General features: G+C 42.2%; 2 protein-coding genes and 1 long non-coding RNA gene across 40 annotated transcripts in view; 2 read left to right on the top strand and 1 right to left on the bottom strand.

The window, feature by feature from the left end:
* The window catches only part of BAZ2B (bromodomain adjacent to zinc finger domain 2B), a 500,560-nt gene extending 497,135 nt beyond the window's left edge, over positions 1-3,425 (top strand). For all 24 annotated transcript variants that reach the window (XM_023259353.2, XM_023259354.2, XM_023259351.2 and 21 more), the window contains one exon: positions 3,030-3,425. In XM_023259353.2, the coding sequence (XP_023115121.1) occupies positions 3,030-3,187 (158 nt within the window). In that variant the 3' untranslated portion in view covers positions 3,188-3,425. The remainder of the gene's footprint in view (positions 1-3,029) is intronic.
* Positions 3,426-5,561: 2,136 nt separating this feature from the next.
* Positions 5,562-21,701, bottom strand: part of TANC1 (tetratricopeptide repeat, ankyrin repeat and coiled-coil containing 1) — a 243,278-nt gene continuing 227,138 nt past the window's right edge. For all 15 annotated transcript variants that reach the window (XM_023259370.2, XM_045034837.1, XM_045034838.1 and 12 more), the window contains 8 exons: positions 19,236-19,369; positions 17,579-17,702; positions 17,080-17,255; positions 13,804-13,936; positions 12,288-12,379; positions 10,425-10,571; positions 9,432-9,532; positions 5,562-8,646 (listed from right to left, as the gene is read on the bottom strand). In XM_023259370.2, the coding sequence (XP_023115138.1) occupies positions 7,212-8,646; positions 9,432-9,532; positions 10,425-10,571; positions 12,288-12,379; positions 13,804-13,936; positions 17,080-17,255; positions 17,579-17,702; positions 19,236-19,369 (2,342 nt within the window). In that variant the 3' untranslated portion in view covers positions 5,562-7,211. The remainder of the gene's footprint in view (positions 8,647-9,431; positions 9,533-10,424; positions 10,572-12,287; positions 12,380-13,803; positions 13,937-17,079; positions 17,256-17,578; positions 17,703-19,235; positions 19,370-21,701) is intronic.
* Positions 8,646-14,452, top strand: LOC123379348. Its single transcript, XR_006583740.1, has 2 exons — positions 8,646-10,405; positions 10,576-14,452. It is a non-coding gene; the product is annotated as an uncharacterized LOC123379348 (long non-coding RNA).

Below are 21,701 nucleotides of genomic sequence, written 5' to 3'. Positions count from 1 at the left end.
CTCTTAAAAACTGAGAATAAACTGAGGGTTGATGGGGGGTGGGAGGGAAAATTGGGTGATGGGCATTGAGGAGGGCACCTGTTGGGATGAGCACTGGAAACCAACTTGACAATAAATTTCATATTTAAATAAATAAATGAATAAATAAATAAAAACACCAAAAAGAGACCAAGGGGTAGAGAATACAGTAACTATGGGTCCACATTCTCTCAAGGGAGGCAGAATAAAAAAAATAAAATATATAAAAATAAAAAATATAGTGTTGGTGAGGATGTGGAGAAAAGGGAACTCTTATGCACTGTTTTGTTGGAATGTAAGTTGGTGCAATCACTATGAAAAATATGGAGATTTCCCCCCCCCCCAAAATTAAAAATAGAACTACCTTATGATCCAGCAATCCCCTTCTGGGTATTTATTCAAAGGAAGCAAGTCACTAACTTGAAAAGATATCTGTACCTCCACATTCATTGCCAATATTTAGAATAGCTAAGACATAATAACCCAAGTGTCCACCAGTGGATGAATATATGAAGAAAATATATATGTACACAATGGAATGTAACTCAGCCATAAAAAAAAAAAAATCCTGACATTTGTGCCATCATGGATAGACCTTTGAGGGCATTGTGCTAAGTAAAATAAGTCAGAGAAAGAGACTCATTGATCTCACTTACATGTAGAATCTAAGACAAAACACTGAATTCATGGATATGGAGAACAAATTGGCCCCCTACCCCCCATCTCTGACAACCACTGAAATGTGAAGGTAGTCAAAAGACACAAACTTCCAGTTATAACATGAGCAGTCCTAGGGATATAATGTACAGCATGGTGACTATAGTTAATAATACTGTATTGTATATTAGAAACTTGCTAAGATTTTTAAAAATTGAAGTCTACCTGACACAGTTTGTGAGGCATAGTGATTGCAACAACTGTATGCATTCATTATGCTCTGCTTACCACAAATGTATATAATATATATTAAACATAATGTATATATAATATATAATGTATTACATATATATTACATAATGTATATACTATACAAAATGTATAGTATATATATTATATACATTTGTGGTAAGTAGAGCATAATGAATGCTATACCATATATAATATATACTATATTCCCTGTGCTGTACCTTTCATCCCCATGACTTATTCATTCCTTAACTGGAAGCCTGTACCTTCCTCTCCCCTTTAACCGTAACAGAAATCTTAAAAGTCTCCCATCACAAGAAAAAGGAAAAAATTGTACATCATGATGGATGTTTATGAGACCTATAGTGATCATTGCACAATATAGTGAAGAATTGTGCATCTGAAACTAATATGTCAATTATATCTTAATGTTTAAAAAGGAAAAAATCCTCCTGAGTCAAGGTCAACTCGATGGAAAAATGGGCCAAAACCAAAAATATTAACAGTTCACAGGACAAAGAAAAGCAAATGGCTCTTAAATGTAAAAAAAAAAAAATCTAGCTCCCTCAAAATAAAGCTACCTGACATCCTATAGCAGTGTTCATGAGAGACTGGTAAAAATCCGATTTGACAACATATTCTTTTGATGAAGCTCTTGGGGGGAAAAAGCATTCTTATTAATGTTGCTAGCGAAATTATATATACTCTTATCTAGTGAATATCTAGCAAAATTACGTATACCCTGTAATGCAGCAGTCCTACTTCTGGAATCTCTCCAAAAACAAGACTGTCCATCGCAGCACTATTTGTACAAGGCAAAGGTTGGAAACAACCGAGATGCCCATCAATGCCTCCATACAGTCCATCCATACAGTGGACTACTGTGGGGGGAGGGGAGGAATAAAAAAGTTACAGTTAAGTGAAAACGAAGCAGGTACAAAGTAGTGCACAGTAGGCTAGCTCTCATGTAAGAATGTTTGTATTGTGTGTACACATACAGTTGCTTATATTTTCAAAAAACAAAAGGATAAACAGAAGTGTACATAGTTCCCTGTATGGGAAGGCAGGGAACAGGTGTTGAACAGAGACTGATTAGACTCCTCCGAATGCACCTTCTTTTATAGTTTTTACTTGGAATTCACTTAAGTGTTTTACAGAGATAAATCATGAAAGACAAACCAATCTAAAAAGTGAGAGGATAAAGAGGGAAGCAAATGAACATAGTTGTATGTCAAAGTGGTGACATAATGAAATGGAAGAATTTTTTTTTATCCCAGTGATTTTCACAGTATTTCAGTTAGAAGCCCTACCGGATCTATTTTTGGTGACACAAAGAGCCAGAAAGAAATCCGCAATTTCTTTCAGTCTTATGTTAGCAATATATTGGCACTGTTAGTTTGAAACTGTTGTACGCATCATAAATTAAAGCAAATAAATGTGTAAATGTAATTAGGAAGGAAGATTTTGTGAAAGAGCTAAAAGTATATACATATATAAAAACAAAGCTTTACCTTTGCTATACATATAAAGAATTTTGCACAGATGTGGTATTAAGCACATGGATTAGCCAGTGGAATTTTTTTTTTTTTTAATCACAAATCCCTTTACTGTCAAGTCCTTAGTGGGGTGAGTTTTATAATCTCTTGGTATCTGGTTCCCTGAGTTTTCAGTATGTCAGGGTTTTGCTGAGTTACTCCTAAGGCTCTTCTCTTTAGCCATATTAATTTTCACACGTCGCTAACAGCTCTAATGAAGCCATTTATCATCACCACCACTCACCTTTCCCTGGCTCTTTTCCTTTCTTCCTTTCTGCCATATCTGAATTTTGGACAGGGTCTCTCTTTTTTTCTTTAATACTTTTTGTGTTCAGAATCATCCGTAAAATATTGACACTATTCAAGGTAATGTATACAATCTCAATGCATCTTATAAGGAATATTTAGGGTGTTGTGGCAGAAGTATTTTAGGAGTAGTGATACAAGACTCCCACTTAAATCACAGTGATGGCCTTGGCAGTGGAGCTGGTATACCCAACTCATTTTAGTAAATCCCAGCCTCCCGAAATTGCAAATAATTTGTGTTGTTGTTTTTTTTTTTTTTTTTAGACGGCTATTCATATGAAAAGGAAGCAATGGAAAATTGGATCAGCAAAAAGAAACGTACAAGTCCCATGACAAATCTTGTTCTTCCTTCAGTGGTACTTACACCAAACAGGACTCTGAAAATGGCCATTAGCCGATGGCTGGAGACACATCAAAAATAAAATAGTTTATATTGTATATATTTTTCAGTGATCTCATTTGAATGATTTCAAGGTAAATACTAATCATATATTAAAGCAAAACAGGAGAAAAGTGAATTTACTTACCTGTAAAAACTTATTCTTTGAATTATATGGACAAAATAACATATCTGACCTCCTTTCCTACTATAAAAGCCTTTTTTGTACGTGAAAGATAATCTGTGGAGAAATAAAGTTTTACTTTGACTTAAAATTGCAATATGCAAAATTGATTCTTGCTAGATGTAGGTCATATTCTCATTAAAACCAAACATCAGAATAATCTAGAATATAACATTAAAATCCTAGTTAATAGCCATTAATTTGATAACTCTTTGGAATCCTTCTTGAGAGAATTTGTAGCAAAATAACTAGATTTATGACTAAACTGGGAAAATCACCTGGACATGTTTAATGAGCAGTTTTATTGGATTCTAAATTTGCAAGGTGGCAGTGATTTTTCCCTGCAGTCCAAACCTGTGTACAAGTTAGATGGAATCAATTATCATGAATATGTCAAGTTGACTTTGTTGAAATAAAGTACTAAATTGGCCTCCTTTTTAAAGTTCAGAATCCTTAAAGTTCTCATATATCCTAAGCTAAGGTAACTATACATTTTTACACAATACGTTGATATTTAATACAACATCCTGATAAGCGTTCACAAGAAGAAAACTTCCAGTTCACAAAGCTGAGGTGGTATTGACTTCACATACCTTTTGTAAGTTGTTTCCCAGAATGAAAGCCATTAGTGGGAAGGCTGGTCAGAACTCAACTGGAACCAAGGCAGGAACCAAGATTCTGTGTTTGCCCCCAAAACCCTTATTTTAGCTGTTCTAAAATTCAAAAACTCAGAAATGAGAGGGGAAGAGTGATGTAATTATGTATATATTCTTTTCCTATATTTTATAAATTTACAGCTAATATGCTACATGTTTACAGACGTGGAAAGCTTAGCTATCACAAAAATCTCCCAATTATCTTTTAACTGCTTTGTAAAATTTCTGTCATCCTAATGTATTACTGAATTTTATTTCCTTTGTGTCATAGCTGGGATTTACAATCTGTGATTCTACAAGAGGATTTTCTTTTTCATACCACCCATGCTGCTTACATTCAAGTGAAGACCAAAAAAAAAAGTTGGAACAGGCATTAGGTGCTTTTAGTATGTTAACCTAATTTTAACAAAAGATTTTAATTCCTAGAGTCCACTAATGGGCCAAATATTTGTATTGGTAGACTTATTTTCCAAAGGAGGCACACTGGTTTTTTACATAAAAATTACTAAAAATTATTGACATCATTGATAGAAAACACAATAAAAGACTGGTTATCTCAAATGTGTTAAAGGTGATTTTCTTTTCTACATTTCACCATCATGGTTTCCTGTGGCTGAGAACTAAGATGCCAGTAACTTACTAAAGTGAAGTACTTCTAGTCATGTACGCAAACCAAAGCCAGACAGCGCCTCCTCCCCACTCCCACACCAAAATCCAAACCCATCCACAGGAAGGGACACCACAAGGCCCCTCGACTACACTCCCAGGCCCAACTGTTCACTCAGGTGTTCGTGGGAGCAGCGCTCACTGGCTCTCAGAACTGACCAGAGCTTCCCAGGAAGACTTCACTTCTTTCTGGGGGAACTGGACCAAATATCTTTAAGACTATGTCAAAATCAACGTAGTCTATAATAAATTTCCGTAGTCACATCAGCTTCGTAGCAAAAGTCATTCAACATTTATGGGCCAATAATGCTTTTCCTCCCACCTGTTTTTGTTTTTGAACTAGTTTAATATTTAGCTTTAAAGAAGGGCTGCAGATACCCAGCCTTGATGTAACAGCCACACCCAGACAGTACCTGAAGCAGTACCGGATTGCATATTAGGGTTTTATACCAGTACAACCCAGTTTGATATTCATTTATCCTACCCTGATACAGAACTATGTGGATATAAAGACTAACTGAATGATGATACAAACGTGAAGAACGTTCATCATCAACACAGAGTTTGGTGTCTGACCAAAGTGTTTGAGAGTGACTGACAGTACTAAAGGGATCCTGTACCCTGTCAAAACAGACACCAAGATTTCTGGAACAGAGAATTACAGAATGCTCTTCCTAGTTCAGGCAAAAAGATTCATGTTAACCACTGAGTATTCTGGGATCTCTTGGAGCTGTCACCCTTGTTCTGAAATTATTGAATGACAGTTAATATGCATGTGGTAGTATTACTATAAAAATAGACTTTTCACTCTTTTCTTGAGGGTAACAAGATCCCCCAGGATTAAACCAAGGCAAAGCATTGTCCTCAGGATAGTCTCTACTTATCCACTGTTTCATTTAATACAAAGCAAATTCTATTAATACTCTTTATTCCATATGGAAAAGTACAGTAGTTGTGCAGAAACAAAACTACATAACAAGAGTAAGACTTTCACAAATATTAAAACAACAAACAATAAATAAGCCAAAGTACTTCTAGCAGAACTCAGGGAAAGCCTAGAAAAATGATAAAGCTGTACAAAGTACACCGTTCACACTCAGGCACAAATGTTGAAGAATGACACCAGATTTCCTGTTCGTACAAAACCATAATGATGCTCAGAGGAACGTCGTTACAACGATTCATTTTTAAAACTTTCTGTAAATATAGAACTTCCTTCTCCCCAATTCTAGAAAATAAATTTCACATCCCGCCATATAAAACAACTATTCTCCCTACCTCTCTCAAACTAGCATTTTAACATCTTCCAATAGCACACCATTTTCATATAAAAATACCTTTAAACCAAGGCTCATTGCTGTACCTTATCTTTACAAATGAATAATACATCAGTTAGGACTTAAGTAGCACCTCAAAGGTGTTCATATAAATGAGATAAAGTGCTGTTACTGGTATACTGTTAACATGCCATAGTAATATATCGTTCAGTGCAACAACCAGCATGAATGAAGCTTACAAAGAACATGCAAATATATGAGGTTTTTTTATGATTAACTACTTGAAATAGTTATATTTACAAGTCAGAATACAACTTGGCTATTTAATATGTACAACATGTGACTATAAAGTAATGATTGTATAATGAAACAAAAGCAACAACTAACCATATCTTAACTATCCAAATTAAATACTGTCCTTAAAGGACCCTGGAGGGCTTGTTCCAGGAATGGTATCATTGTTAAAAGCAATTTGGGAACCAGCTGAGAGCGAATTTACATATCGTAAAGAAAGCTGTATCCTTAGTTTAGTCCAAATCCAACTTGACCACCAATCCTGCTTCCAAATGGCTTTATACTATTTCCAAATATTATAAACACCTTGAAGTGGGAATATAATTCCAAAAAGGTGCTATAAAAATGTTTTTAGTGAGAACCCTAACATGGAAATAAAAGAGAACTACTATGAAGGTAACAATACTTGGATATTCTTGTATTTTGCTTAAAAAAAAAATGAAAAGAATCAGCTGTATAACATTTATAGTCACACATGTTCAGCCAGAAATTTTTATATGTTTATATGTAAAAACTGGGATTTGACTCAATGGAACGGAAACTTGAAGATTCCATCTTTTCCAGAATACATCATCTGGATATTGGTCATAAGTTAAACCTATCACTTAGACATTTACATTCTCTAAGAAATATTATGATTTTACCACATAGCAAACTCTAGGAAAAAAGTGGTAAAAACCAAACAATTTCATAAGAGAAAACCATGAGTTAGTGTCTTCTTGGTGGTCTTAAATTTTTTAACTTAATAGGCATAACTAATTATAAATTTTCATTCTGGTTAGCATTCTTATTTATGGTGACTCCTAGCTATTTATCAAAGAAATTTTATCCCATATTTTATATATATCAGTGGCATCTGACCCACCCCCAAGGAATAAAGAAAAAAAAATACATGGCTACAAGGTAATTTTTCTCACGAAAAACCTCTGAATCACCACCAGGAGGTGGCACACGGTTTCCCCAATCCCACATATGTGTCTCTCTTAAGGCTCACACATTTGACTCTATGAATGATCGCTTTGGTTTTGCTGAAGGGAGGTGACTCCTGTGAGCTTCATTACTGACATGAGGCTGCTGTTTGGAGATACTTTCCTGATACAGATGAGAAACAGTCTTAGTGATCCTGCTATCTTGACAGTGGACCGGAATTTGGCATTTCTTTTCTTCTAGCTCCTTCACCTGTGACCCATTATGGACACTTCCACCCAGGGTAGAAACAGCACAGGTTTTGGCTTGGCTACTATATCCTCCTGCTTGTTTGAGAGAGGGCTTCTCAGAGTTCAAGGATTGCAAGCCGGCTGCAGAGGACGTGTTCAGCAGTAGCCCCTCCGGCACCTGACAGTGCCAGGTACGGTTTGGAGGATTGTTCTGCTGCTGGAACCTTGCAGTCTTATCCATGATGCCCATGAACGGAGTACTGCGTGGTCTGTGCTCGGCTGTCCCACTTTGACCCTGGCTAACAACCTTGTCTTTAATGCGAGCATCCGGTCCTTGGACTTTGAAGCCATCTGAGAAACTGCTGCTTGAAGTCAAACTACTGGTTGAACTTGACATCTTTATGCTGCCAGACGGAGAACCAGAAGAGCCTGAGCTGGTGAGGGAAGCCGGGTGTCGCCCGTCACTGCAGCTCACCGGCCCGCCCTGGTTGAGAGGGGCTACATCCACGGCTACGGAGGCGTGAGACAGAAGCCTCTCTGCAGTCTTTACCTTGCTCGGTAAGGGGTAGGCAGCACCGCCCTCGCTGTGCTGCAGCTGGACACCGTGGCTGGGGCCCAGCCTCTCTCCAAAATGGCCAGACCCGGCGCCCACAGTCAAAGTGCCCGTGCCCTCCAAACGCTGGGTTCTGCCACCACCGGGAGCTGCAGGGATCCCACCTGGCATAGGGCTCGGGGGAGGATTCTGAGCAGCGACCTGCATTTTTGTGCTGCCGTTTCTCACGCCGGCCTGTCCAGCACCCAGATGTTGGTTGGTCTTCACGATCTGTGCCTGCCGGGTGGGCTGCAGGACCAGCCCGGGCGGAGCTACAGCTTCCCTCGGGGCCTTACCGATGCCTGGCCTGTGCTGCGGGGACACCGGCCTGACTTTGGACTGTAACCCTTCTTGAAGGTTTCGGATATACGGAGAGGGGACACAGGAGGATGGCTGAGACCTGGGCGGTGGGGAAACAGACTCTTCCTGGGAGGAAGTTTCTTCTTCCCCAGCCTCCTCAAGATGGAAGTGGTCGTTTAACCCAGGGGTCGGAGCGTCCTCCTCGTTGTCGGAGTCATTGGGTGGGGCTGGTGCTGGGCACTGCTGTTTCTGCTGCTGGCTCCTCTGGAGCTGCTTGTATTCCTCCTCCACGCGGGCCACCAGCCTCCTGATTTCCTGATTGGTGGGACAGAGCTTCACAGCTTCCCGGAGGTCAGCCAGAGCCGCGGCAAACTGCCTATACGTGAAAGCAGAGGATATGGTTAGGAGCCACGTAAGAGCATGCTCCCAATGTAAGTGTTCATAAAACAGTTCTGCTGAAAAGAAAGAGAAGGGGAGGGGGGCGCCTGGCTGGCTCAGCTGGTGAAGTGCTCAACTCTTGATCTTGGGGTTATGAGTTTGAGCCACACATTGGGTGTACAGACTACTTAATAAAATCTTAAAAAAAAAAAAAAAGGCAGCTGAGTGAGTTTGGCACACCTACTGTGGTGGACAGGAGCTATTCTACACGAGCTTAGAGCTACTCCACTAGGTAGGAGTGAACTCTGACCCACACCTGCACCATGCCAGGGCCCATACATCTCTAACCACCACTGGCCCAGGAGCAGGAACAGACATAAACCAGTAGGTGTTAGAATCCTCTTAGTTTTCTTCACCATTGCCTCTCTTTGTGTCCATCTCTAACCCAAAAGCCTTATAGGACTCTCTTCCCTTCCCCACCTCCCCTGCTCTAATGTTTCTAGCTGGCAGGTTCCCTGTGAGCACAGACTAATAGGGATTCTGTGTTGCAGCAAGTGTGCAGGGAAGGAACAGTTACTGGGATGTTAGGAGAAAACAAAAGTCTAGCCATCACTGATAATATCCACTGCTGTGCCCCTTGGAAGCTACCAATTTAGTGTCAAAAGGGAGGAGAGTCATTAGAGCAATGCTGGTGAATCAGAAACTCCCAAAGTCAACAGCAGCTTTGATACCAAAGAGACACAAGAAGGCTTCCTTAGTCATAGATCAGACCCCAGACAGTACCTGCTATTTCTCTTCGCTCTTGCCCTGGCATAAAAGGCTTCATAGGACTTTGGTTTCAATTCGAGAGCCTTGGAAGCAAATTCTTCTGCCATGCCAAAGTCCTGGTGTCAACATTTAAATACAGGAGTCAAAAGAAGCACTGAGACATGAGTACAGACATCTTTTTAACAGATTTCCTCTCAAGGTTAGCAGAGAACTGGGACGTAACTGAATAGGTAAAGGGCAACATAAGTTTTATTTATTTTGTTTTAAAGTTAAGGAGTTTAAAATAAGTAAAGTTAGGAGATAGTTAATGCTTTTTCATATTTTAAGAGAAGAACCCAGTAGAGAAGTAAAAACGGACGACTCGGGACAGCGGGTAGAAGCAGCGCACCAGAAGGCGGGGAGCATGCAACGCGCAGGCGCAGGGAGGGTCAGCTTCCAAGAGCGACGGAGACGCCCACTCACTGCAACCGCAAGGTGGGCCGCATTCGCGGGCACAGAAGCAGGCGGTCAATGGATTCGGTGGTGAGAAGATGAAATGAACAACAATAGCAACAAAAGGCAGGAGAAAGAAGTACTGAAGCACATCTATAGTTTCTGTTTACAAATTAACTATGAGTTAACTACTGAGAACTACAAATTAACCGGTTACTGGCATACGGATTATAACACATCCTTGAACTTTACAGCACCCTTTTGAGTCTGGGAAGGGTGGCCCGTGACAGAAGTGCATGTTGGCAAGGGGAGGAGCGGCAGCCGGCTCGCCTGTCACTGCTGAGGCCGAGGAAAGTGCCTTCCAAGTGCATTCCCTCAGCACTCTAAGGACGCAGTGACGGCCATCACGTGACGGCCACCTAAGGAGAAGCAGCCCCCCACACGCCAAGTTCACAGCACCGTGCAAACAAACCACACAGGAGGCTCCGTGACTCCGTCTGCATAAGGGCTGGCCTTCACCGCTAGAAAACACTCTACTGCTAAAGGAACAGACTAAGGTAAGGGCCCACAGCTTACATTTGTTTTTCTTCGGCAGCGAGACAAATTGAGATAGAGGGAAACTCTTAGCTCATTGAATGGTCTCATGTCCTCTCCAAATCCTTCCCGCGGAAACTTCCTTAAGGCATACTGGTACCTCTGGGCTGCCTCTTTCATCTTCCCTTTCTAGGAATCAAAAAAAGCACAGAAATTGATCCTTTCCCGGATGCTTCAAGATGAACAGCCTCCTGCAACTTGAAGACCCTGGTGAGGTTTCCGCGTCCCTCTCATCCCGCAACAGAAACCATCCGAGCACATGGAAGGGTCCTGCAGAGGACACAGCGCCCTGACCAGCATGAGCCCGCACAGCCTCACTGCCCGCATGGACTTCTGCACCACGTGCTTCACGGGGAAGGCACAAACTGGTTTTCCAGGAAACAGTCTGTAAACTGCCTAATTGATAACCATCAATCTTAATACATCAGATTATCCTCTCTGTTCTATATTTTTGAAAACCATTTCAGGAATGATCCTTCCTCGACAAATACTTTAATGCTAACTGTAACGATAGAAATCAGATAAAGAAATGATGCCCTTCCCAAGGCAAGTACAGTCTTGTGGAGAAACCTAGAGCTTGCTGTAAAATAATCATTTGTGAGAGGAACTAAAGTATGGGCTTTAAAAACTGGAACAGCACCGCACATCATTTTCAAGGCTAAAGAAATCAATTTGCTCAGTCAGTTCCATAGCACAGCAGGTGTGAAGTCTGCTGAAAATGGCTTGATATTTCTAACATAATTGCCTACCAAAATTCATATTAAAACCACTTCAAAGCCACAACAACATATACTCTGAACTCAATTTCAAACGGATTACAAGTCAGGAACCCCGCTGGGTCGTGCTTTTGCCTACATATTTGTTATTATTAAAAAAAGAAAAGGGAAAAACTAAATGCAGTCCATGCAGCAGCCTCCTGATAAAAGGATTAAAATGGTCATAATGCAGTTTTTTGTTTTATTTTCAGAACTTTTACTTCTGTCTAATTACAGACCTGGAAAGAACAGTGAACTAGGTCTATGGCCTAAGCATCTATCTAAGCCAGGGGTGGGCGCACTACAGCTTCTGGGCCAAATCTCGCCTGCCACCCATTTTCACAAATGCACTTTGACTGGGACATGGCCACACCCATCTGTTCTGTATCACCTGCGGCTGCTTTCATGCCACAGCAGCAAAGCTGGGGGGCAGTGACAGAGACCATATGGCAAAGCCTATTTCCTTGTCTGGCGTTTTACAGAAAGAGTCTGCTGACCTCGGATCTAAACTAATAGCTTATTTTGGAAATTTTACTTCAAATTTTATTTAAAATGTTTACTTTTATTAATCTTTACATTTCCATTTCTAAGGGAAAATGGGGAAAAAATTATCTCCCCAGTAACTGAGTATTATATATTCCTTGACTATCTTAAGTAAAAATATCTCTAGAAACTGTTTCAAATTGCAGAAGCTTACAACTATTAAAAATAAGATAATAAAGTCTTAGGAGACTTAATGATTCTTTTCTTCAGAAAATGTCTCCTGAGTGGCCCTTTCCTGAATTAAGGAATGTCCTGCTTGAGGCTACTCTACCTTCACACCAAGGCTTCAGGCCATACGTCACAGTCATAGCTGTGAGGATGCATTCAGAAATAACAGTTCTCAACGACAGAATAGTGCCTTCCACCTTGAAGGCTCTGCTGTGGAGACATGAAAGCCTGGGCACGAGGCCAGGTGTGCATCTCCCAGAGCGTCCACGGAAGCCTGGCTACAGGTGTGGTGGGCAGGAGCATGGTCCCGCCCGGTCCACACCAAACTAAGAGGTTGCTCGTAGGCTGTCACATCCCAGAAAAGGGCGATACCACTTACTTTGTACATCACGTTTCCTTCCTCCATCAATTTCTGTAAAAGTATAATCAAAATATCAGGTTTGGAAGTAGCCATCGCCCAGGCAGCATTTCCTGCAAAACAAACATGCATTCAGAGGCACGTCAGTGCTCCGGGAGGGAAGGAGTTTACTGCTGCTGGGGCCAGATGGCAGCCCAGGTCACAGACAGCAGCATACTGTGTCCTGCAGCCTCCAGATAACAGTACAAGTAAGGACAGGGAGCAGGACCCCCAGGAGTTGGTCTCCCTTCCAATCTGCCTCACGCTGAATGAGGCTCCTGGGAGGAGGCTGTACCCCGTGCACCTGTTACTCTGATGAAAAGAGTGCTGGGAAACCAAGGCGTCAGAGCAGCCAGGCCCATCCCTCCCTTCTGCTGGGATTTTTGGGGAAAATCAAACATGGCTTCTGAATAATCTCCTTAGCTTCCTGCAGGGCCCATGTCTGCTGGTGAGTGAAGGCACGTGTTCTTAGCAGCCTCTCACTCTCTGCTGCAGTCTATACTGCATCTGCCCAGACAGGTTGGCTCTGGCTAGTCCGCCCTCTTGTCACAGCTCATGTTTCTCTAGCCGCCAGCCCCACTTCTGAGCACGTGCAGGGAATAATGCTTAAGAGAGGACAGTCTCAGAGTCAGACTACTCTGCTCCACTGACTCTGCTGATTACCATGACCTTAGGGAAGCTATTTACCTCCACTGTGCCTTGGTTTACTCCTCTGCAACATGATGGTGTTATCTCTACCTACTTAGAGGGTAGGTGAGGATTAACTATGATAAAACATGAAACTGCTCAGAATAATTCCTGGTACTGTGAACTGCTTAGTAAGATCAGATCTGTTCATCTTTGCCACAGTCCCCTCCTGGGGGCTGCCGCTGGCCGAAGGTCTGGCGTATTAAACTATGAGAGCCATGTTCTTGTTGCTCTTTACCCACACATTGTGGAGTGGGGGCTCCACGCTCCGACCAAGCACAGAGAACGAGGCTCTTCCTACTCTGAGTCCCCTCTGCCCTGTCATTATCCTTCAGTGACACCCCTCCCCCATCTAGTTTCCAGTAAAATCCCATGAACTTTCCTTCACAGAAACTGCTGGAGTTGTGGCTACCCTACCCGACTAGGACTACTCCAGAACAGTGGTTCGCCAATTCAGCTGCTCAGCAGAGCCACCTGTGAGCTTTCTTAACCACATAACCAGCCTCCCCCAAAGAGCTGAATGGAGCTGCTCACTGCCGTGGCTCCCGGGCATCCCTAACACCCTACAATTCTAGACTGGTCTTCAACATTGGCCACTGCTTTCTACCCACACTGCAGTGATAATGTCATGAGTTATTTAAGCATTCTGAATGACTGTGTTTAAATGAGCCTTGTAGAGGACAGAAAAGAAATCTCTAGGCACCTGACATCTTCTTAACCTGGGATCAGGTAAGTCTTTATGGCCCCGGACATACTCTAGAATTTGAAGTGAACCTCCCTCTCCCGCTGCTGAGATGAGGTGTTCACTGACCTAATTTGGCTCCTTTTCTCAGCAGTGTAACCACTACAGATGTATTTCGACAACCAATGGCTCTATCCAAGGGGCGCATGCCGCTGTGGTCCACGTGCTCAATCACGGCTCCCTTCTCAACCAGATACAGTACCTGCAGGGAGAGACAGAGCCCTGAGGGGTGGCTGGTGGCAGAGGCGTCACACCCCACCCACCTCTGCATCCTGGGGTGGAACTGGCAGTCTTAGCTTTACTGTGATCTTCAACGCTTCTGGCCATGAAGGGTCCTGATGGAAATGAAGCCAACGGGTAACCGAAAAGAGGGTTATAATCCATAGCTAAAGTCCACTCTGCCATCAGCAATGAGGGAGGCGGGTGAACACTCCTAGGGAGGGACATGTTATGTACATGCATTCATATACCACAGAGGAGTATATGCATATCAACTTCCCAGACCACAGGGATGGCCACAGTCATCTTTTCACCTCCAATTACTTAGGAGGCAGACGTCTACAACAGCTCCTACATACTGGCAGTCTACAGCAATGGGACCTCTGGAAACACTCAGACCCACACAGCCTGGGTATAGCAAGCTAGAAAAACTAGCAGCTTGAGATTAGAAAAAAAAAACAATTATTACGCACTTTAAGGCTTAGGAAAGAGACTCAAATATTGGGTATGTAAAGAGGCAAGGTTTGAGACCATGGTACATAGCTTGATTTGACGTGGTATGACAGCAGTCACTCAGAAATGGAACACAGAGGAAAAATCACTTGGGCCACTCAAATTGCTGAAAAGAAGTCACCTTAGATTTTCATGTGAATCTGACAGTCCACCAATTATTCAAAATGACACTGGAAGGATTAAAATCCATAATATATAAAGAACTCCTACAACTCAACAAGAAACCCAAATAACCCAATCTTAAAAAGGATATGAATATACATTTCTCTAAAGGTGATATACAAATGATTAAGAAGCATATGAGAAGATGCTCAACATTATTAATCATTAGAGAAATGAAAATCAAAACCATGAGATTATCACCTCACATTATTAGGATGGCCACTATCAAAAAAAAAAAAAAAAAAGTGTTGGCGAGGATGTCAAGAAATAGGACCCCTGAGCATTGCTGGTGGGAATGTAAACTGGTGCAAACACTCTAGACACAGTATGGAAGTTGCTCAAAAAATTAAAAATATAACTACCACTTGATCCAGCAATCCCACTTCTGGGTATATATCCAAAAGAATATAGATAAATCTTGAAGAATCTACAGGATCCTGAAGAGATATCTGCATAGCCACAGTGGACTATTGTAAATTGTGACTATTCATGATAGCCAAGAGGTGGAATGAACTCAAGTTCACTGACAGATGAAATGATTGACACAATGTGGCACAGACATACAGTGGAGTATTATTCAACCTTAAAAAAGGAAATCCTGTTACATGCTACAAGGTGGATGAACCTTGAAGACATTATGCTAAGTGAAATAAAGCCAGTTTATAAAAGGAAAAATATTCTATGATTCCACCTGTATGAGGTACTAGAGTGGTCAATTCACAAAGTAGAATGGTGACTGTCAGGGACTGGAGGAGAGAAACAGTCTTATTTATTGGGTACAGAGTTTCGGTTTTACAGGATAAAGTGTGGATATTAGTTGTACAATAATGTGAAGTGTACTTAGCACCACTGAACTCTTCACTTAGAAATGGTTAAGATGGTAACTTTTATGTTATGTGTTTTTAAATCACAATGAAAAAAAATTACCCTAGAATGCTAAGCTCCTTCACTCTTCCTAATGCTGACAAACTAGGATTTGGTAAGGTAATAGAAGCTGAAAAATAAAAGTATGGATATGTGAGGTTTAAACAGCTGTTTTTGAAAATCAACATTAAGTACAATTTACACTGTCCAGGAAATTGAGACCATTTAACACGAACATCACTGCCTTCTAAAAAGCATCAAGGCCCAGACATGCAGAACAAGGATGGCTTTTGTTCTAAATTCCATGGTTTCCAGAAACACAGTATCTCTCTGGCTAATTTGCACATTAGACATATTTAATTCTTCAAAAATGGTAAGTCTGAAGGAGCTGAACATTCCTTTAACACCTGCTTGGTGCCTGGGATGTGGAACTTGACAAAGACATGGTTTCTGCCCTGAAAGACATTTTGTAGTTCTTATATTACTAATATTTTATCCCTTCTTCTCTCAATTAAACATTTGGCAAAGGGATGAATATAGTGCCCTAAATATTTTATATTATTTGTATATTATTTATATATATATTTTATCTATATAAATAATGTGACATTATATCTATATGCATCTATATAATCTATATAAATAATGTGGCATTGTCTAGAAATAATATAAACATATATATGAGCAGTTACTAATCAGATAATTATCTGGTTTATTTTTAATAAATAAAAATCAGCATGGTCTAGAAATAACAAATAATACATAATCTATATATAATATATAGATATATATATTTATATCTAAATATTATATATTTATATCTAATATATATATTTATATCTATATATTTATGTTATGTTTTATTTATGTTATTTATTTTTTATTTATGTTATTATTTACATTATTTATGTTATTTATGTTGTCTAGAAATATGTCTATAATATATAGATATAAATATATATAATATGTATATTATATATGTAAATATACATAATACAGATATATTTAAATTATGTCTATATGTCTATATTATGTCTATATTATAGACACCATATAATCTATAGATATATATATTATATATATTTATATATATTATTTATATTATTTCTAGACTGCCACATTTTTATTAAAAATAAACCAGATAATTATCTGATTAGTAACTGCTCATATATATAAAAAAGTGATTTTTAAATGCTCTGTAGAGGAATTCTATTTATATGGGTTACTAGAAGAAAATAAAACTACACACGCATTTGTGTGTATATATATATATATATATATATATATATATATATATATATACACACACACACATATACATATGTTCAACATATGTTTGAAGACACAGTTTGTAATCATGTATCTTGAAAGTTTTAAGAGTCTATTAAAATCTTTACTAAAATTCTGCCACAGACTGAATGCCAGAGAATTAGAGAAAAATGAAAACCACCCCACAGCACACAAGTCCACACTGACCACACTCAACACGGCCTCACATGCACTCTGGGAATAATTCAACTCCTGGGTTTCGCTGCAGCACTGGCCTGGTGTGCAGGTGGAGTGTGTGACCACCTGCGGGGTACCTACGGTCTCTGCGTCACCGTAGAAGGCGGCCAGGTCCAAGGGAGTGCGGCCATTCTTGTCCGTCTGGTCTATCTCGGCTCCTTCCTCAACCAGAAACTGGACCACTGCCCTGTGACCCTTCAGACAAGCCCAGCTTAATGCTGACAGTCCCTCTTTGTCCAGAGAAGAAAGGGCAGCACCTGAAAGAAAAGCCCATTCGCAAAACATGAGCTCGGTAAGACAAAGCCCAGAAGCCAATCGATTCACATCTGCAAACACCTGGCCTGACTGGTGGCAATCAAGCCTGTGATATCTGAAGCTGGCAAAATGGTCACCACTGCTGAAGCTGAGTAATAGGTATGTATGTCTACTACCTATTCTTTCTACTTGTGTGTGAATCAGAGAATGTCCGTAACAAGAAGACTTTTCAAACTTGAATTGAAAAGCACTGCCAGTGGGTCTACCAAAGCTCTTTTCTTTGTCCATTCCGAAGAAACCTCTGCAGGGGCTCCCATGCTGCTACCTTTTGAAAGGAGAAATTCCACGGTGCTCAAGTGTCCTTCACAAGCAGCCACCATGAGGGGCGTCCGGCCCTGCTTGTCACTTAGGCTCACATCACAGCCACGGTCCAAAAGTAATCTAACGATCTGAAAGAAACATTGGAATTACAATCTCCCTGCTCCACTTTCAATCTTGTGCTCTCTACCCAGGCAGGTTTTCCACACTTAAAAGCAATAAAGGATTCCTTCTTCAAATGCCTCCCTACACTGTGTGATTTGTAGGGCCCGTGCCATCTTTCCATTGTATTCTTTTGAACAGAATCTTCTTCCAAATATGTACTTTTTTCACATACTCAATTACTATAGCTGTAAAACATGCACATACAAGGCATGAACAGTAGTAACGTGGAGAAGGGGAGATACCAGTCACAATCAAGTCATGACCAGACAGCCACAATGCGGCTTATGGGATCACTGGGCAGAACTAAAGGAAGGGGCAAAGGTCCTGGGTCCCGGGGTGATGATCCTGCAGCTACACTCCCGTAGGAGGGTGGGGGCTGCAGGAAAGCATTCACCCACCACACCCCCAAGCAATCTGCTTTTCTAAGCCTCCTGGCTTAGTGGATGGCTTGACCTTCTCAGAAGACAATTTTTAGCAAAGCTTCCTGGAAGACATTCCCAGCCTCAGCTCTGTGCCTTCAACCAGTGCATGGCAATAAGACTGGGGAACACAAACAAAAAACCACAGAGGTGTCTCCTACAAATACCATCACAGTGAGTGCCCTCTGGCACAGCATTAGTTATATGGCGACAACAGAAGGTGGAGTATTCCCACTGCTTTCTTGTTCTTGAGACACTGACAGATGCTTTCCAAACCTCCCCATGACTTAGGAAGTACTGAGATCAGGAGAGAGGATTAGCTAGGGCATCAGATAGACATTATGAGGAGGACAGGACGCAGATGGTACAAACCAAGCTCTTGGAAATGGAACTGAAAAGCCAATCTTGGTGGAGAGCACTGGTAGCTCCTAACAATTGCACTAGCATCATGATTCCGTGATGTAAACTTGGATCTAGAAAATTCTTCCTATAATGTATGTAGTAAGATCCATTTGTGTGCAGCTTGAATGTAACCTCATACCAGGCATGGGGTGGGTACGTGGCTACTATTTGCAAAATGAATAAATGAATAAATGACTATTCTCGAAGATCTCCTATGCCCCTCAATTAGAGGCAATGGGCCACTCCTCACAAAAGAAACCAGGCTGAATCACAGTCCTAGACCAGAGAGAAAATGTTTCCTTTTCTAAAGAGCACAAGAGAACCACTCTTCTTCCAAGTGTGCTGGACAAATGGGTCACAAAATCACGACAACAAGTATGTTACAGCAAGTCTTCAGTTCTCATGACAGAAAACTAACCCTCCCTGGTTAAAAGGAGGCAGCCGCTGGTCTCCCCTGGTCACCAGCCTTGCTCCCAGTTAGGTTACCAGCCTACAATGGCTGACTGCGCTAGCCCGTCAAATGTTGGCAGTTATCGAGTAGAACTGACAGCACAAACAGCAGCCAAGAATGTGAAAAAGACAGGGTCAGGGGAGCCGCATGTGGCCCCTGGGGAGATGGGCGCTAGTGAGCTCTATCCCACCCACGGTTTCTGAAGCCTTCGGGGGCCCACTGGGTACCTGCCAATGCCCCTGGCGTGCTGCACAAAACAAAGGTGGGACTCCTCTCCTGTTAGTCTGAGACACAGCAGCTCCGTGCTCCAGCAGCAGCTCGCACACCTCCAGCTTCCCTCTTCCAGCAGCAGCAGTCAGGGCTGAGGGAAGGTCACAGGGCAGAGGGAGTCTGTTAGTGTGTGGTAGCTGAAGGGGGCCACAGATTCTTGGATAGTCCTCCCACTGCCAGGAAGGTGGTTCTGCACCCTTCCCTGCGTCCCTGGATCTGGGTGGGCTCTGTGACAGCTCTGACCAATGCAACCAGAAGGAATGACGACATGCCAGTGTCTGGGCCAGGTCCTGAGATGGGAAACTTCTAGTTCTCCTCGGAACACTCATTCTTGGAACCAGCTGCCATGGTGGGAGGAAACCCAAGTGGCCCTGTGGTGACACTCACAGGGAGAAGCACCCAGGCCTGTGTGTGGTTGACAGTCCCAGGTGAGCTCCCAGCAGCCAGCCAGCAACAAACTGGCAAGCATGGGTGTGCACCATCCTGATAACGGATCCCCAGCGTCTCACTGCACCAGGTAAAGCAGGTGAGCAGAGGTGAACCATCCCTACCAAGCCCAGTCCACACTGTAGATTCAGGAGCCACTATGTTTTTATTTTTATTTCATTGTCTTGTTTTGCTTTTTTTGTCCCTCCACCCACAGCAAGAGATAATCAGAATATAGTGCAACACACACACACACACACACACACACACACACACACACACACACACAATCAGTAGTATTATCCAGTCCAGCCTCTTACCTTAAAGTCATAAATTTCAATCAGCAAGAACTAGTAATTACTGAGGCAGTCAAGGGCATATCAAATCATTCCTGTCTATACAGAGCTTAGAATCTCTATAACCAGTCAAGATGCTGGATTAAGAATGTCAAGAAAGCAAGAAAAGGGAATCTGATTGTTGGGGGCCTCGAGTGCTCAGGTAAATAGCCTAGTGCAATACTGAGCAGCAAGTGGCCGCTGGTAGTAGTGATGTTCTAGGAAAGTCAGCCAAGGATAAAACAAAAATAGAATGGAGGGAAAGAGAATACATTGGAAAGGTTCTCATGATGCCCCCACTTCAGTAACTATGCCTCCTCACCCCCGTCCCAGGCCATGATTCCTGATGAAGAGTAGTAAAAAGAGGGGTTTAATTGGATGAGGGTCCTCTGCTATGTCACATGAATGATCATCTAGAGGAAAGGATGGTCACAGATTCCAGGGACGATCCCAAGCCAGGACAACAAGACAAGTTTCAGTGGAGGACAGGACAGGAAGGCGCTGGGGAGGAACGACACCTCAGGAGGGAGCACTGACAATGCAGATGAGGAAGGAGAAGGTTGAGTGTGGTAATGTGGCTCTATTCCTGCTGCCTGCCTAAGACAACATTGTCTCAGCCTCACACTTACACATGCCCGACTTCCAGAAAAGATCCAGTGTTGCTACAAATCAGTAAGACCTCTCAGTATGAAAATCAGGAAAACAGTACAAGGCCCTTCACCAAAGGTGAAGTCCAAGTGATAATGAACTTATGAAAAGTACCCAGCTTCGTCAGCAATCCAAGTAATTGAGAAATGGATACACTCACACACACTGCTGGTTGGAGTAAAGATATCCACATCCCATCGCACAGCAACCCCACTTGCAGACACGTGCCTGGAGATGCCCTTCTAGGGCACTGAGAGATGTAGTGACAACAGCCACAACTGAAAGCAGTTCCCATGGCCATTAACAGTGGGGTGCATCGAAGTACGGTGCAGCCCAACAATGGAACACCGTACAGCAAAAACGACAAACGCCACACCACTGAAGGCAACACAAGGCACCAGTATCACAAACTTGTCATCAGTTCAAAGAAACAACATACAAAGGAACATGCACGGTGACTTGGTCATACGTAGCACACATACCCCACCGCAGCAGGGCACCTCCTTTTAGAGGGCAGCCTGGCTCCACTGCAGACCGCAGGGTCTGTGTCCCATTCTCCTGGGCACCTAAGGGAGTCAGGCAGGCCTAGGGGAGCCAAGTGCTCACAAACCCTGCTTTCTACATGCATATCTCCATCCTTCTGTCCTCCTCAGACCCCTCTTGGGACAGACAACCACACCTACTCCACCTCCAGTCAGCCTGACCACAGCTCAACCCCAGGAGCCACATGTGCACAAGCATGTAAACCTGACACCTGGGCCTGATCTGCCTGTGAGAAGAACAGTTCTTCCAAGAAACAAAGAAGTCTCCTCGGACTGTTCCTGAGACAAAGTGCAGTGGGGCCAGAGACTTTGTTCACACAGAGGTGCCACAGCTGCTCAGCAGATCACCTGAGTTTCCCATCCATCCCAGGGACCTGTGCCCCAGGAAAGTGAGGAAGATGGCAGGACTCATGAGCAAGTGAGCGAATGTGCTAGGCCGTCCTACTCTCGGGGCCCTAAAGATGTGAAGGTC

This window comes from Felis catus, chromosome C1 (genome assembly GCF_018350175.1).
Source record: "Felis catus isolate Fca126 chromosome C1, F.catus_Fca126_mat1.0, whole genome shotgun sequence".
NCBI classification, from domain to species: Eukaryota; Metazoa; Chordata; class Mammalia; order Carnivora; family Felidae; genus Felis; species Felis catus.
This window is presented reverse-complemented; position numbering and strand designations above follow the sequence as displayed.